This window comes from Haliotis cracherodii, unplaced genomic scaffold, assembly GCF_022045235.1.
Source record: "Haliotis cracherodii isolate W230 unplaced genomic scaffold, xgHalCrac1.p SCAF_6, whole genome shotgun sequence".
Taxonomy (NCBI): domain Eukaryota; kingdom Metazoa; phylum Mollusca; class Gastropoda; order Lepetellida; family Haliotidae; genus Haliotis; species Haliotis cracherodii.
Genome location: NW_027266319.1, coordinates 42,330,069 through 42,344,316, shown reverse-complemented (window position 1 = coordinate 42,344,316; position 14,248 = coordinate 42,330,069). Strand labels below are relative to the sequence as shown.

Genomic DNA, 14,248 nt, shown 5'->3' with positions numbered 1-14,248 from the left:
TTGTGGGTTTAGTATTGCTTCTAGAGTGAGGGCCTTGTTTAGATTGAGGGTGGTTTGTAATGCGGTTCGATGTGTTAGGTAGTGTGTGCAGTGGATGAGTGCGTGTTCTGGGGTTTCTGGTTGTTTGCAGTGTGGGCAGTTACCTGTAGTGTGTTTTTTAAATTTTTTTAGGTGGTTATTTAGGTTGGTGTGTCCTGTTTGGAGTTTAGTGATTACTCTGTCGATTTTTTTTGATGGATGGAGAATTTTTGGTTTGGTTAGTGGTTTGCTGAGCACTCTTTTGATTTGGCTATTTGAGTTTAGATATAAGTTATGCCATTTTTTTGTGATTTTTTGTTTGTTTACACTTTTAATTTCTGATTTTGAGATGGGTAAGTTTAAGCTTATTTCTGGGATTTTGAGGGATAGTTTAGCTGCTTTATCGGCGTTTTCATTACCGTATATTCCTACGTGGGCGGGTATCCACAAGAAGGTTATTTGTTTGCCTGCTTTTGTTAGGTCGTTGGAGCTTTTAAGTATTTGATTTATTAATTTAGGTCGGTTTTTGGTATTTTTGTTTTGGAGGGCTTGTAGTCCACTTAGGGAGTCAGTAAGTATTAGGATTTTTTGGTTGTTTTTGAATGACGGACATAGTACAGAATATATATAGTAGGTGGAGGATTAACAGTTACAACAATTGCATATATGAGTGGGATAACATAGGTAAGGTGTTGACAACAAGGGGATAATACTGTCACAACACGATGGACAGAGAACACATAGGTGGAAGCCAATGGGACATGAAGCCAATTAAACTGGATAAATGATTATTGCTTGATGAGTTCATAGTAGGCGGATGGGATGAAATAGCCTTGATTTCTGCTGATCGTCGACAAAGTCATCACCTCTGTACTCCATCCCATACCCAGACCTGCCACCCTCAAACCTGAATCAGTGCCCTTACGCATCGCACTCCCGTTCACAGGAAAAGCCTCCCACATCACCAGCCGCCTCCTCAAACAGCAAGCCAACATCGACACCCACTTCACCAGCTCCAACTCCCTTAAGACCCTGCAAAGAGCCAACGGCAGGAACACAACCACACCCCAAGAGCCGAAAGGTGTAGTTTACAAAATTGACTGCAACTGTGGACAGTCTTACGTAGGTGAAACATTCCGCCCAATCAACACCAGAATGAAAGAGCACAAAACCTCCACCATTAACTCCGACAGTAAATCAGCCATCTCGGACCATATCAGCAACTGTCCTAATCACAACATCAACTGTGACAACGTCCAACTCCTCTCCACCACCCTTCATAACGGTATAAGGATCTATACCGAAACGTCGCTTTTTACAGTATTAAAGAAGTTGTTATCCATAAAATTGTGTCTACCTTCTAAATTAATAGCTTTGCTATCCCACAATTTTATTTTTAAACTTCACATTCACTGCTCCATCCTGCAGTATAAGAATAGGTTTGATAGGGACTCGCTGGCAGCTCGCCTTGCTTGTTGATGCTGCCCTTATGTTTGCTGTATACATTAAACAGAAAAAGAGATTGGATTACTGTGCGCTTTGGAAACATATTTTAATGTTTATGGTCAAATTTCATTAAATTAGATGTGTCATTGTATATTGTAATATCGATATTTTTTTAATGCTCATACTGTACAGATACAAATTTATGAATATAGATACTAAATTAATTCGGTGCCACAGAAACGTTTACGTTTGTTTGATTTCCAAAATGCTATGTGGCTAAACCATATTGTTATCAATATACCTGCATCCTTTAAGACTGTCTTTATCCACGTAGGTATATGGTGTCTTTTGAAACTCTCTTGTGTGTTTTTTGTGTGTCAGTCTCTGACCCCCGGAGGTCTCTTGTCATGTCCTGGTACCAAATCAAAGTGTTCACAAAGCGCAAATCTGGATCTGGGTAGCTCTGAAGGAAAAATTTTGTGGCACCCGGGTCTACTTAGTCTCCAAATCTAACTTTTACACACTCATCAGATACAACCATATATTCTTACCATCGATGATGAACCCATGAAGGTCCGGGTTAGAATATGTCTTCAGCATATGTCTTTTCTAAAACGTTTTTAGAACATTTAATCAATCAAAGGAAGTATTCCAAAGAGATCAAAGAAGCAGGACTCACTCTAAAACCAAGCAAATGTAAATTTGCGACAAAACAAATCACCTTCATGTAGGGCATATCTTCAGCAAAGATGGCATCCATGTCGCTCCTTAAGATTCAGTCACACAGATCCCACCCCCTTAAAAATGTCCATGACATGCGTCATTTCTTAGGTTTGGCCTCATATTGTCGCAAACTTGTAAGCAAACCCTTTCTGATATCGCCTCCCCTCTCTACAACCTCCTGAAAAAGACGCATCTTTTAAATGGTCCAACAATTGCCAACAGGCAATCGAAAAGCTAAAGCCCTCACAACGGCCCCCATCCTTGCATAACCCGTCCAAAACAAACCCTTCATCCTCATAACTGATGCATCTAAAACTGCAATATAGGGTATTCACTTTAGGCCATCTGCCTTGACATTGGTCCTGTTCTGTTTTAGGAACAATGTTGGTTGGTAACGTGTCTTTTGCTCGTCAGTTTCGGTTATTGCAATAAACTATTTGTACATACATACATACAGACAGACAGACAGACAGACAGACAGAGAGAGAGAGAGAGATACACAAACACAACATATATAGGGTATATATGAAGTTTTTAATTTGACTTTATATATTGTTCAATGTAAGGGTAAACGATGCTTAATGGTCATTTCACATCACAGTCAACAACTGTTTCAGTCATAACACAGTTGGACAAGTAGAATGTGTCACCTTGTCCAAAGATACAACATAGTGAATTGCATAATATGGCCTCTTGAAATGGAAGATTGGAAATGAATATGTAAAATATAGGGTTACAGACATATTGTCTCTCAAGGTGATATCTCTCTGTCAAAGATTATGGCTTTGCTCACGAAATACTCTGTATTGATCAGGATGGCCATATTGCGAGTGGTCAGTTTCGATGACTTGGTTGATGCACTTCATTGTATCCCAAACGCGTAGATCGAGGCTCATGATGTCAATCACTGGATTGTGTGGTCCAGACTCAATTATTTACAGACCGCCGCTATACAGCTGGCATATTGCTGAGTGCGGCGTTAAACAAACAAACAAACAAACCATTTATTTGGTAGACTGTTCGAGTTCTCTACCCTGAAAGTAGTAAGAATTGTAATGTCGCTATCTTCACAGATAAATATTGGTTGAATGCTGACATGATGATTCATTGGGCCAACATTGTACCAACATTGTACCAACATTGTACCAACATTGTACCATCATCGTATATGAATTTCCACAACCTCGAAATCTTTATATTGTTTAATAATACTTTAAAAAATGACAAACCACCAAAACTTACTTTGATCAATGACATTAACTCTCTCTTGTGCAACCAAATGACATTTTATATTATCTTGTATTTTTATTTCAAACTATTTCTAAAATTCTGCATATTCACCGCGAGGCGGGTAGGGGGCAAATTATGCATGCATGTGTTTGCATGGTAGACACTTAGTGAATCGAGGAATTATTTCTGTGAAAATTACTAGAAAATTTTCTTATCGCTTGCTTCAAAGAATGGTACCGGTATTGTAAAACATATTATCAATTACAAATTAACTGATTCAATTTCATCTGTAGGAATAATCACATATTGGCTTAAGTTAGACTTAATATCTGCCTTCCCGCAACACAGTTTTTGCAAGAGCGCATGCTGTTAACCAAGATCGCTGTTCTACATGCAAAGTAATCGGTATTAAGTAGATTGAAATATGTGATTGCTGCAAGCTATAGACAATAATTCCATGATTTCGTAACATTTTCTCACATAATGTTACTGCAGTCCTGACATCATAAATACTACCTGTTCTGTGTTGCACCTGCAGACATTTAACAGATAGAGTTGCCTCCCTTGTATAATAGTTCATATTTTTAACATGGACCAGCCATGCAGCTGAAAACATGACTAAAATATGAGGCATTTCCTCAAGTTGGTTGTATATTGTAATCAAGTTAATGAAAAGTTTCTGATTAATTTGGCATGAATATATGAATCTTTGCAATCTACAAGCCTGCGTGTTATTAACACGTTACAGGCGCCAATGCAATGTATGGAACGTATTTGTTTAAATTATGCTTTCAATGCAATTTCAGCGTTACAGTTGGGTTTTTTAATGAAAACGATAAGCCTAAATATATTTTGCATCAATGTATATTTTGTAGCATAATTTGTTTTTTTCAAGCATTTTCGGGGAAATTACTTTTTAACGATAAAATCGCACGGTTGTATTAGATAGTATAAGGTAATGGCAGATAAGCTTGTTAAGTCAGGTTTAACAAAGAAAAGTATTTCATTCTCAGAATTCAAACCGTGTCAAGAAAATACATCATGAAGTCACACAAAGCTCTGTCCTATCTTTGCAAAGGATTTGGGAAAACGGTAACTCGAATCACTTCGTGCACACATTGTGCCCCACTTATTTAAAGTATAAGACCTAGGCTAACATTTAGTCTCTGAAATCTTATATTACACAATGTCCTTCTTGACTCTAAAAATAAAAACAATTCCCTATGCTGATTTGGAATAGAGCTAGCTTGAGCTGGTTAGACTTTCTCTGTATGCATTTCTAGATTATTATTTTTTCATAAAATAACTATATTCCACGGTCATGGTGCAGGACTATATAAGACCCTATACTTGAAGATTCGAAGACATAACACACGTGTCGAACTCAAACAGTGAGTCTTCTTCTCAGTACACATTAACAGTATTTTAGTTTATGATAACCCGCCTCTTTGCCGTCATTGTGATGAGACACTGTATTTTAGAATGTTCTGCTCACTGCAGTCAGGCACAGCGTTAATAGTGCAGTATTACACGTGTTGGAGAGGGAGATACCTTATTCTCCATGGGATGGCGGAGTAGCCTAGTTTAAGAGTTTGCTCGTCACGCCGAAGGCCCAGAATCGTCCCCACATGGGTGCAATGTGTAAAGCCCATTTCTGGTGTCCCCATGATATTGCTGGAATATTGCTAAAGGAGGCGTAAAACCATACTCACTCACTCACTTATTCTCCATGTCAACGACACTGGGCCACAGTCTCAGGTAGCGGTCGATACAAAGACCATGTCGTGTTCGGTTGTTGTTGACGAAAGCCCACGGCACTAAATGTTCTGTTATCTGATTATTTGTTATTTTATTGATTGGTGCTAAGTTCAACAAGATGTGTGGTTTCTCTCATGCGGTTTTATTTAATCTTCTAGCAGGTGTGATTCCTTTGTTATTTTGTCTCTGATACTTAGATACTGTTACTGTATGACGGAAGCATTCCATTTCCGTGTCATACGACCGCCTCCGTGGTCTAGTGGTAGAGCGTCCGCCCGGAGAGCGGAAGGTCCGGTTCGATCCCCGGCCGCGTCATACCAAAAGACGTTAAATATGGCTACCATGTCTGGCGCTCGGCATTAAGGGGCTAAAACAAGGACTGGTCGGCTTGGAGTCAGTATACTGTGTCAAACCGTGTCAAGAAAATACATGATGAAGTCACACAAAGCTCTGTTCCATCACACGTGTATGTGTGTGTGTGTGTCTGTGTGTGGCTGCTTGTACTAGTCCGGACTGATGCCGAGTTTATAGTGCTAGCTCACTGAGATACCATGCCGCAGTTTTTAACATGAATAACCCACTCAGACACATTATGTTGACTCCGAGCTGACCAGTCCTCGTTTTAGTCCCTTAATGCCGCGCACCAGGCAGGATAACAACAAGTACCATATTTTAAAGTATTTTGGTATGACGCGTCTAGGGATCGAACCCGAAAACTTCCGCACTCCGGACAGTATTGTGATTTAATAGCCTCTTATTGACCAATCAGAGTCCAGTAATTTCCAAATTCATGGTAGAGTATTGGTTATGCTACGTCTATCATTTAGTTAAGCGTTTACGGCATTGACATAATACAGTATGTTAAATACATTAGTATGTAAATACATCAGTAACGCTGGAATGCCGTGAATGTAAATGTTATTAGTTGCTATATGAAATGCCTTACCTAGACCAATATAAAATACTTCCCAATCCATTGTAATACACAATTCGCTTATCAAAACAGTCATGTTCAGAAACGTTCAAACCAGTCGTTACTACCGTAGTTATCCAAATAGCAATATAATAATAAATAGCAAGTGATACACGTTCTACCGCACTGTCATCTTATAACACTGGTGTATTATTGAATATTCTATTTACTAACACATATGAATTTAGAACCTTGAATTAGGTAAATCACTATTATTTCAATATTTTGGTTATTTAGAAGTTATGCTGCTCGTTATCAATGTACACATCATGAAACCTGTAGGGAATTATGTACCCCGAGAACGATTTCATCCATAAAGAATGCGCGCACAGTCAATGGGCATGCATTGTTTTATCTGGCTCGCAGCGACTGTTGTAAATCTGTGTATTTGGTTTAAAGTAAGTATACGTCTGTCCGTCTGTCTATCTTACTGTCTGTCTGTCTCTCTCTCACTCTCTCTGCCGCGACTGAGAAAATTACACCATCGTAAAATACTGCTGTCTACCGATATGACACCTTGCATAGGAAAGGAAACAATACCTGGATTTCCCGTATTTAGGCCCATGGACTTAAATTCGGATATTTATTTTGGAGTGATCTTTCTTAAATTAATAACTTACTCCCTCCGAAATTTAAAGTTGGCGATGCACTACACAGGCAAATCCTAGTGTGCAGACAACAGCAAGTCCGGTTCAAAGTTAATATTCATGTTTAATATTTTCTCAGTTAAAACAACTTAACAGTTTCGGATTTTTTTCAGCAAATGGCACCCCTTAATTCAGGTAAGAAACCATTAGCTTCCGAAATTGAGCCCTGGGCTTAATTTCGGATAACATATTTTAAATGAGAAAATCATACTTTCCGTAATTAGGCCTAGGGCTTAAATACGGGAAGTCCAGGTATAGGTTTCGGTTTTATGTTTATTAACGACCATGATCTCAGTTTCTTCTTTTCAGGGACGCAATAAACAAGGGTTACAGATCTGCTACATGGAAACTGTACATATGTTGAGGTCACAGGCTATCTGTAATCATAAGTTACCTAGCAACAACACGAGGGTCAGTCTTCGATAACTCCGAGAACTCTTACCATTACAGAGATGACGCAGTTTTCAGCTTTCGGTATATTTCTTTGCCTCGTCTTAATTCTACAGGTACGTCTGTGATGAAATTGTATTTTATCAAATATTATTTTCATGAGTGTTTTGAACCAAATAGATTGCTCTTTTATGGCAGTCCCTTTCTTGATGTTAAAATTAAAACCTCGTCGCCCCGTCGTGCTGTCGAGTCAGTTTCGAAGATTAGACTTTCTAGTCCGATCAGACTGTTCCCTTATATATGATGAGATGACGTTTAAACACCTGTCATTGTCAAGTGATATAGTCTTATCTGTCAATTGCGTAAAAATATGCATTTTGCAGAAGTCCAAGTCAATTGTAAGACCAAACACCAAATGCCAAATTAGGTCGAATATCTTTGAGAACATATAATGTTGATTCTGATGAAATAGCAGTCCCAAAATATGCATTTCTGACGATACCGCAGAATATTTACATACTTTACCGTTAGAACTTATATTAGAAACGTATTCTCAAGAACGTATCATATTATCGTAGGCTCTGTTTGCAAAAGGTTGTTGCTGGGTTCGCGGTTCGACGCCAGGACTGCGGGATTGCTTGTCCCGTGGACCACTGCTGCGCCAAGATATGGCTCCCGGGCCGGAAGAGGCTGTTTGTGAACGGCTACTGTCAGCAGATGAAGCGTCAGGGGCAGCGCTGTGTACCCGGGGGCACCAGCCACGACTGTGACTGTAGAGATGGGCTTGAGTGTCTGGTGGTCGACGGTCAGATCGAGGGCATCTGCACATAGATGCAGATTGTGGTGGGCGATGGTCATATTGGGAACAGAAATAAACGCAGCCGTGGATTGAATGGCCTTATGTTTATTTCCATTTTCGTGTTTGTTGCTAACGTGGATCAATTCAAATTGAAGAACAGTCTTTTCGCCATAATATCCTCTAATGTAGGAAAGACAAATCTTTCCCTGTCAGCTAATGACCTACAGGAAAAGGCTACGCGATTAATCGCAAAGAACAATGAAGAACGAAGCGTGGTTTATTTCACGACAAAACATTGTTCTATCACGACGTCATTTCTGGAGATTCGAACATGCGCTTGCAACTTGATGACGTCGTAAATTGGACAACGTAATTTTTTTATATGGAAGAGTCTTGTGAGTTTCATTGTTACACCGCGTCTTTGTCTTTAGGGATATAGTTACGCTGGGTATATGTCTTGAGGTGACACAGTTACACTGGGTCTATGTCTTTAGGGACTCAGTTACACTGGGTCTATGTCTTTAGGGACTCACTTACATTGGGTCTATGTCTTTAGGGACACAGTTACACTGGGTCTATGTCTTGAGGGACACAGTTACACTGGGTCTATGTCTTTAGGGATATAGTTTCACTGGGTCTATGTCTTGAGGGACACAGTTATACCCAGTCTATGTCTTTAGGGACATAGTTACACTGGGTCTATGTCTTTAGGGACACAGTTACACTGGGTCTGTGTCTTTAGGGGTATATTTACATTGGGTCTGTGTCTTTAAGGATATAGTTACTCAGGGTCTATATCTTAAGGGGCAAAGTTACACTGGGTATTTTTCTAATATAAAAGAGTACCTCTTTCTTTCAAATTGAAGTACTTCTTTTTTACTTCCAAGGCTCCCTTTTGGCATTGATGTGTCTTCTGAAAGTATATAAAAGAAGAGATATAATTTGAAAGTTTCTCCACTGTCAAGAAATTGTAGAGGGGAAATCCCATGAAAATACTTGTCTCCATTAAGATTATATATACAATTAAGTTAATGCAACGAAGAATCAGGCATATCAAGAGTGTGCTTCTCATGAATTTTCGAGAGTTTACTTATGCAAATCTTGGCACCACGTTTCAACGCATGATCGAATACAGGACTCGCCGCGATATATCACGGCTACTCTTAAGAACTTTTTAACTTAATTACCCCTATCTCCACTCAAAATAAGTTATAAAAGAATCCACTAAAACTGTTTGGAGGATGACCCTTGACCCTAACTAGATCGTATGAATATTGATTAGAGCGGGTGGGGCAATACTCGGACAGTGGCAGTACCCGGAAACCCAGCAAATTAACACGTGTACACAATAAACAAAAGTACTGATGCGCATAATTTTCACGCAGGCTTCTTCCTCTTCCTCCCTGACGTCAGAAAAGATTCGTCTGCTACTGGTAACACTCACGATAAAAGCTCGTGTACATGTTTTCCCACGTGACCATGTCGCCCACGCATTTTGTTGCGTTTTGGCAATGCATTGTAGTTTCTGATCATAAGGTTATAGCTTCCGCACGACTAGTTTCTGGTCTGCTTTTTCTGTTTTTGGCGACTTCTTGTGAATCGACCATGCCAACATGGAAACGTTTGGCGCGAAAATTCTAAAAATAACCTAATTAAGCTGTGTCCGACTACTACCTCGGAGAAATTACGTGGGAAGGCAGTACTCGGACATTCGACAAATAAAATTTGGAAATACATATCAGAATTTTTTTAAATAAAAATAATTGAAAAAAAGTTATTAAGAAAATGCAAAATGAAAAAATAGTTTTTTTTCGATCGCCAGTGACATACTTTAAGAGGGTTCTGATTGGGGATGGGGTGGTGTGGTGCACGTGACTTTGTCTTTGGGGGTGTTATTCAGGGGGTTAATACGTACAGTATGTCAGTTGCATGCTTTTAGTGTAAACATTCTGTAACTGTCAATCTCATAAAAAGACGTTATCTCAGTGTCGTTTATCAGTCATATTTTACTTTTGCGATGAAACTGAACGTTTTTTACGTGTCACCCATCAGGACCCTCATTCATTCTAATCTGATAACAGAAGTTATTACGTATCAGTAACATTCCCGTTATTCTTCAGTATATGGATATGATAGTTCCATTGACTAGTTCTAATTATATTGTAGGACCGTCTGTGTAGATTTGCTAAAATGAGCGTTCGAGGAGGAAAGCCTGCCTATTCAATTGAAAACTTAAAGCGGGCTATGGATGCTGTTAACGCCAAGCAAATGTCTGCACGCAAAGCTGCCGTCGCTTTCGGTATACCAAAAAGTACTCTGCATGACAAACTCTCAAATAAAGTACCTCTTGTTTACCGCAAAGGTCCTTCACCCATCTTATCAAAAGACGAGGAAAGACATCTTTCAGATTGGGCTATACACATGTCGAGTATAGGGTACGGCCGGACAAGGGACGAACTGTTAGACACGGTCCAGAAAATAATCAAATTAGATGGTAGGGAGAATCCTTTTACTGATGACAGACCTGGTAGGGATTGGTTTAGGGCTTTCTTAAAACGAAACCCTACAATATCAGTAAGAACACCAACACAACTTTCAAAAGAACGTGCTATGGTATCACAACAAAAAATTGCTGATTGGTTTGATACCTTCACAACCTACATCGCTGACAAAACTGATTCAGACATCTTGCATGACCCATCAAGGCTGTATAATGCTGATGAGTCGGGTTTCCCCATGTGTCCAAAGAGTGGTAGGGTTCTGGCCGAACGAGGATCCCAGACAGTTTATAACTTCTCGGCCTCAGACAAGAGCCAGATAACAGTTCTTGCTTGTGCAAGTGCTTCAGGTGACTACACTCCCCCCATGATCGTCTTTCCCGGCAGCAGGTTCAAATACAACCCCCTAGATGGTTTTGAGGAGGCGGTTCTAGGGCGAACCGAGAATGGCTGGATGGACGCAGAACTATTTGTTTCTTGGCTTAAAACTTGTTTCATTCCCCATGTCGATAAACAGGCAATCAAGAAACCAATAATTCTGTTTCTGGACGGTCATTCAACGCACCTTACCCTTGAAGCGTGCACTGTTTGTGTGGAGAATAACATCGTCCTGTACTGTCTCCCATCACACGCATCACATGTGATACAGCCATTGGACCTGAGCTTGTTCAGTCCACTCAAACATGCATGGCGCCAATCTGTCCGAGATTTTCAGATTTCAAACATCGGCGAATGTGTTAGGAAATGTACCTTTGCCAGTGTATTTAAAACTGCTTGGGTAAGGGCAGCTACAACAGAAAATGCGAAGAGGGGTTTCCTCGAATCAGGGCTGTTTCCGCTCAATCCTGGTAAGGTTACCGATAATCAGAAATTAAAACCCAGCACCATCTTTGAACCATGCAAACCAGTCCTTCAGTCAACCCCTGTAACCCCATCCACAGTCAGAACATTCACATTTGCACCCCCAGCAGACACCCCATCCCAACCTTCCGCTACACTAACATCACCAGAATATGCATCCTCACCAGCCGTACAAACAACTCTGCCATCACCCCATACAGACCCTCATGCACCAGTACAGTCACAAACTACACATAGCACAACACCCCAAACAGACACTTCACACCTAGCCTTACATTCTACACCAGCCACAGCCCACACATCTTCCAGTGACGCATTTGACAAATATTTAGTTCTCCCTAAAGTACGGAGCCGTACCCAAAAGTATAAACCTACAGTGTTACCCAAATCTGCCTCAGGAGAAGACATCAGGGAACTTCTCCTTGAAAAGAAGAGAAAGGCAGAGGAAGAGAAACAGATGAAAGAAAGCAGAAAGCGAATGAGAGAGGAAATAAAGCTTAAACGAGAAGAAGAGAAAGCAGCCCGGAAAGCCCTAAGGGAAAAAGAACGGGAAGAGAAGCGTGTGCAAAAGAGAAAGCAAGAAGACGAGAAAAAGGCATACAAACTCTTAAAACAAATAGAAAAGAAAAGCAAGGCAACACTAGACAGTGACGAAGATCTCTCTGAATCCGAGATTCCCTACATGGATGACGACGAATACGACGACGACATCGATTTTTCCGATGATTCCCTCCGGGATTTTTGTCACCTTTGTTTGGGTCGGGATTTGGCGGCAAATGATGACTGGGTGGGGTGTCTTAATTGTACCAAATGGTTCCACAAGAATTGCCTGGGATACCAGACATTAACACATCAACAACTCGCCGACCTTCCCTTCACGTGTGACACTTGTAGCTGAGAGGGAAAAAACCCGTTTCCCTGCAATGTGAATGTTATTGTTGGCACAGTTTGCTTTTTTGAAAGAAGTGAAATCAGTGTTCATTTCACATTAAAATGTACAAAAAATGAACATATTTTTCATATTTTAACAGAAAAATGGAATATCCCTTTGACGCCCTTTTCCACGAGATTCATGCATACTCTGGACCACCTGGGTGGGGTATAGACACCAATGCTGTCAGCTATCACCATAGCACGAAACCCATCGCAATATTTTCGTCAATAACTGGGTAATATTAAACATGAAACTATATTCATTTGATGTACTGGTTTATTTCTATGAGTATAAGTTTCGGGAAATATATGACAACTATGAAGTACCAGGTTAATGATAGACTTTGCACCTAATTAACAACGGAAGATTATTTAGCGAATGTTGCCACTTCTCATATTATATTTTCTTTCTTCATAGGTACCATGTGTATCATGTGAAGCCGTTACCATTTATGGCACTGAAGATGAATCAGGAACCAGAAAACATCTATGACGTAAACGCTCTCAGAATTAGTATTCCCGATGAAGCTGACATACATTTTCGTAGTTTAGATCTGGAAGTCCGGCCCCCACCCAATAGACAGGTTTTACGGGACATAGCTGGCCGCGTCGTCGGCAGAGTTCCCTTACAGTTGTCAGGAGTACTCACTCCTCTGATGATGGAAGATTGCGTTTTAAATGTGACACCGTTCTTTACTGGTAGAATTACTCACAGCGGGCCTGTTAGGGGTGGGGGCCCAAAACTAGACTGTTTTTATTTATTGCGTATCAAGCCACAACGTCGTACTTTATTCAAAATAATAGAAAGACTGAATGAAACAGGATTCGATGGTGACAGCGTTTGGGTTTAGTGACTGAGAAGAAACCTAATGTCAGTATAAAAACAACACATGTATCTGTGTACAGTGATGCCAAAATGAGAAGATAAGCCAATGAAGTTGTATTTATGTTGCTATTATTTTGATGTTCTCATTGACACAGTGAAAAAAACACAATTGTAATTATGTTATATTCGGTTAAGACATTTTTAAAAAATTCTTAAAGTGTCCGGGTACTGCCGCAAGGGTGTCCGACTTCAACCGCAGGCGTCCGATTACTACCGAAGTAGTCGTCGAGTAAATATCATAAGAATTTGCTGAAACAAGCGCACGAACACAACCACTACCGAGTATAATCACCACAGCAGTTACCTCCCTTCACATATACGATGAAAGAAAGTCAATAGGTACTTTGGTTCAACTTGCATGCCGTTAGGAACGTTAAGTGTCCGAGTACTGCCCCACCCGCTCTATGCATAATTCAAAACAGGAAGTAATGTAAACCACATAATTCACACGTATCACACCACAATTATAGTTGGACGCGAAGACACAGTCCGCCCTTACTTTTTTAAGTCGCTTATGACAGGTACTTTGTTTCACCGAACATGGTAAATAAAATCAGCATCGATCAATCCTGTGTCATAAAAGTTGAATGAACATTTTGCGCAAGACGTATTTATAACTTAACTACCGCGATAATATAGCGTATCATGCCTCAAATGATATTACACAACGATAACATATGAACAACTTACGTGTTGAGGATGTCTGTGATACTTTGCCATCCATCGGTCCGCTGTCGATGGATGGACATAAAGGGGCACTGATCTAACGCAATTCCCCTGGACTGTTTGTTGCCTTTGTTATTGTTTTTTCCCAGTGAGTACCCGGATGTATAGCAGAAATCTAGACTAGTTCGCGACCTCTGCTGCGCCATTCGTAAGCGCATTAGTCACTTTTATGGGTAGTAATAAGGGCGTATGGTCACATTGATCAACAAGTTTTCGAGATAATAAGGAAACGTAGGTATCTTTGTGAGTAGCATCGGTAATGGTGACGAAGTTTTGATAAGTCAATTGCTTGGTAATTTTGCGATTTTCGTTTACACTATTTTGACGTGCAACACAAAGTAAATATTTCACCTGAGCATA

The 14,248-nt window shown here is 40.1% G+C and overlaps 1 protein-coding gene and 1 long non-coding RNA gene across 2 annotated transcripts; both read left to right on the top strand.

The window, feature by feature from the left end:
• Positions 1 to 7,185: 7,185 nt before the first annotated feature.
• Positions 7,186 to 8,078, top strand: LOC139445958 (uncharacterized). The gene is made up of 2 exons (XR_011651903.1): positions 7,186 to 7,301; positions 7,780 to 8,078. It is a non-coding gene; the product is annotated as an uncharacterized lncRNA (long non-coding RNA).
• Positions 8,079 to 10,594: 2,516 nt separating this feature from the next.
• Positions 10,595 to 12,241, top strand: LOC139446441 (uncharacterized). The gene has a single exon (XM_071227764.1). It carries the CDS (start codon positions 10,595 to 10,597, stop codon positions 12,239 to 12,241), a length of 1,647 nt encoding a protein of 548 aa, XP_071083865.1.
• Positions 12,242 to 14,248: the final 2,007 nt, after the last annotated feature.

Excerpts from the sequence above, each read along its gene's own strand:
- LOC139446441 (XM_071227764.1), top strand. The coding sequence starts at position 10,595 with ATGGTATCACAACAAAAAATTGCTGATTGGTTTGATACCTTCACAACC.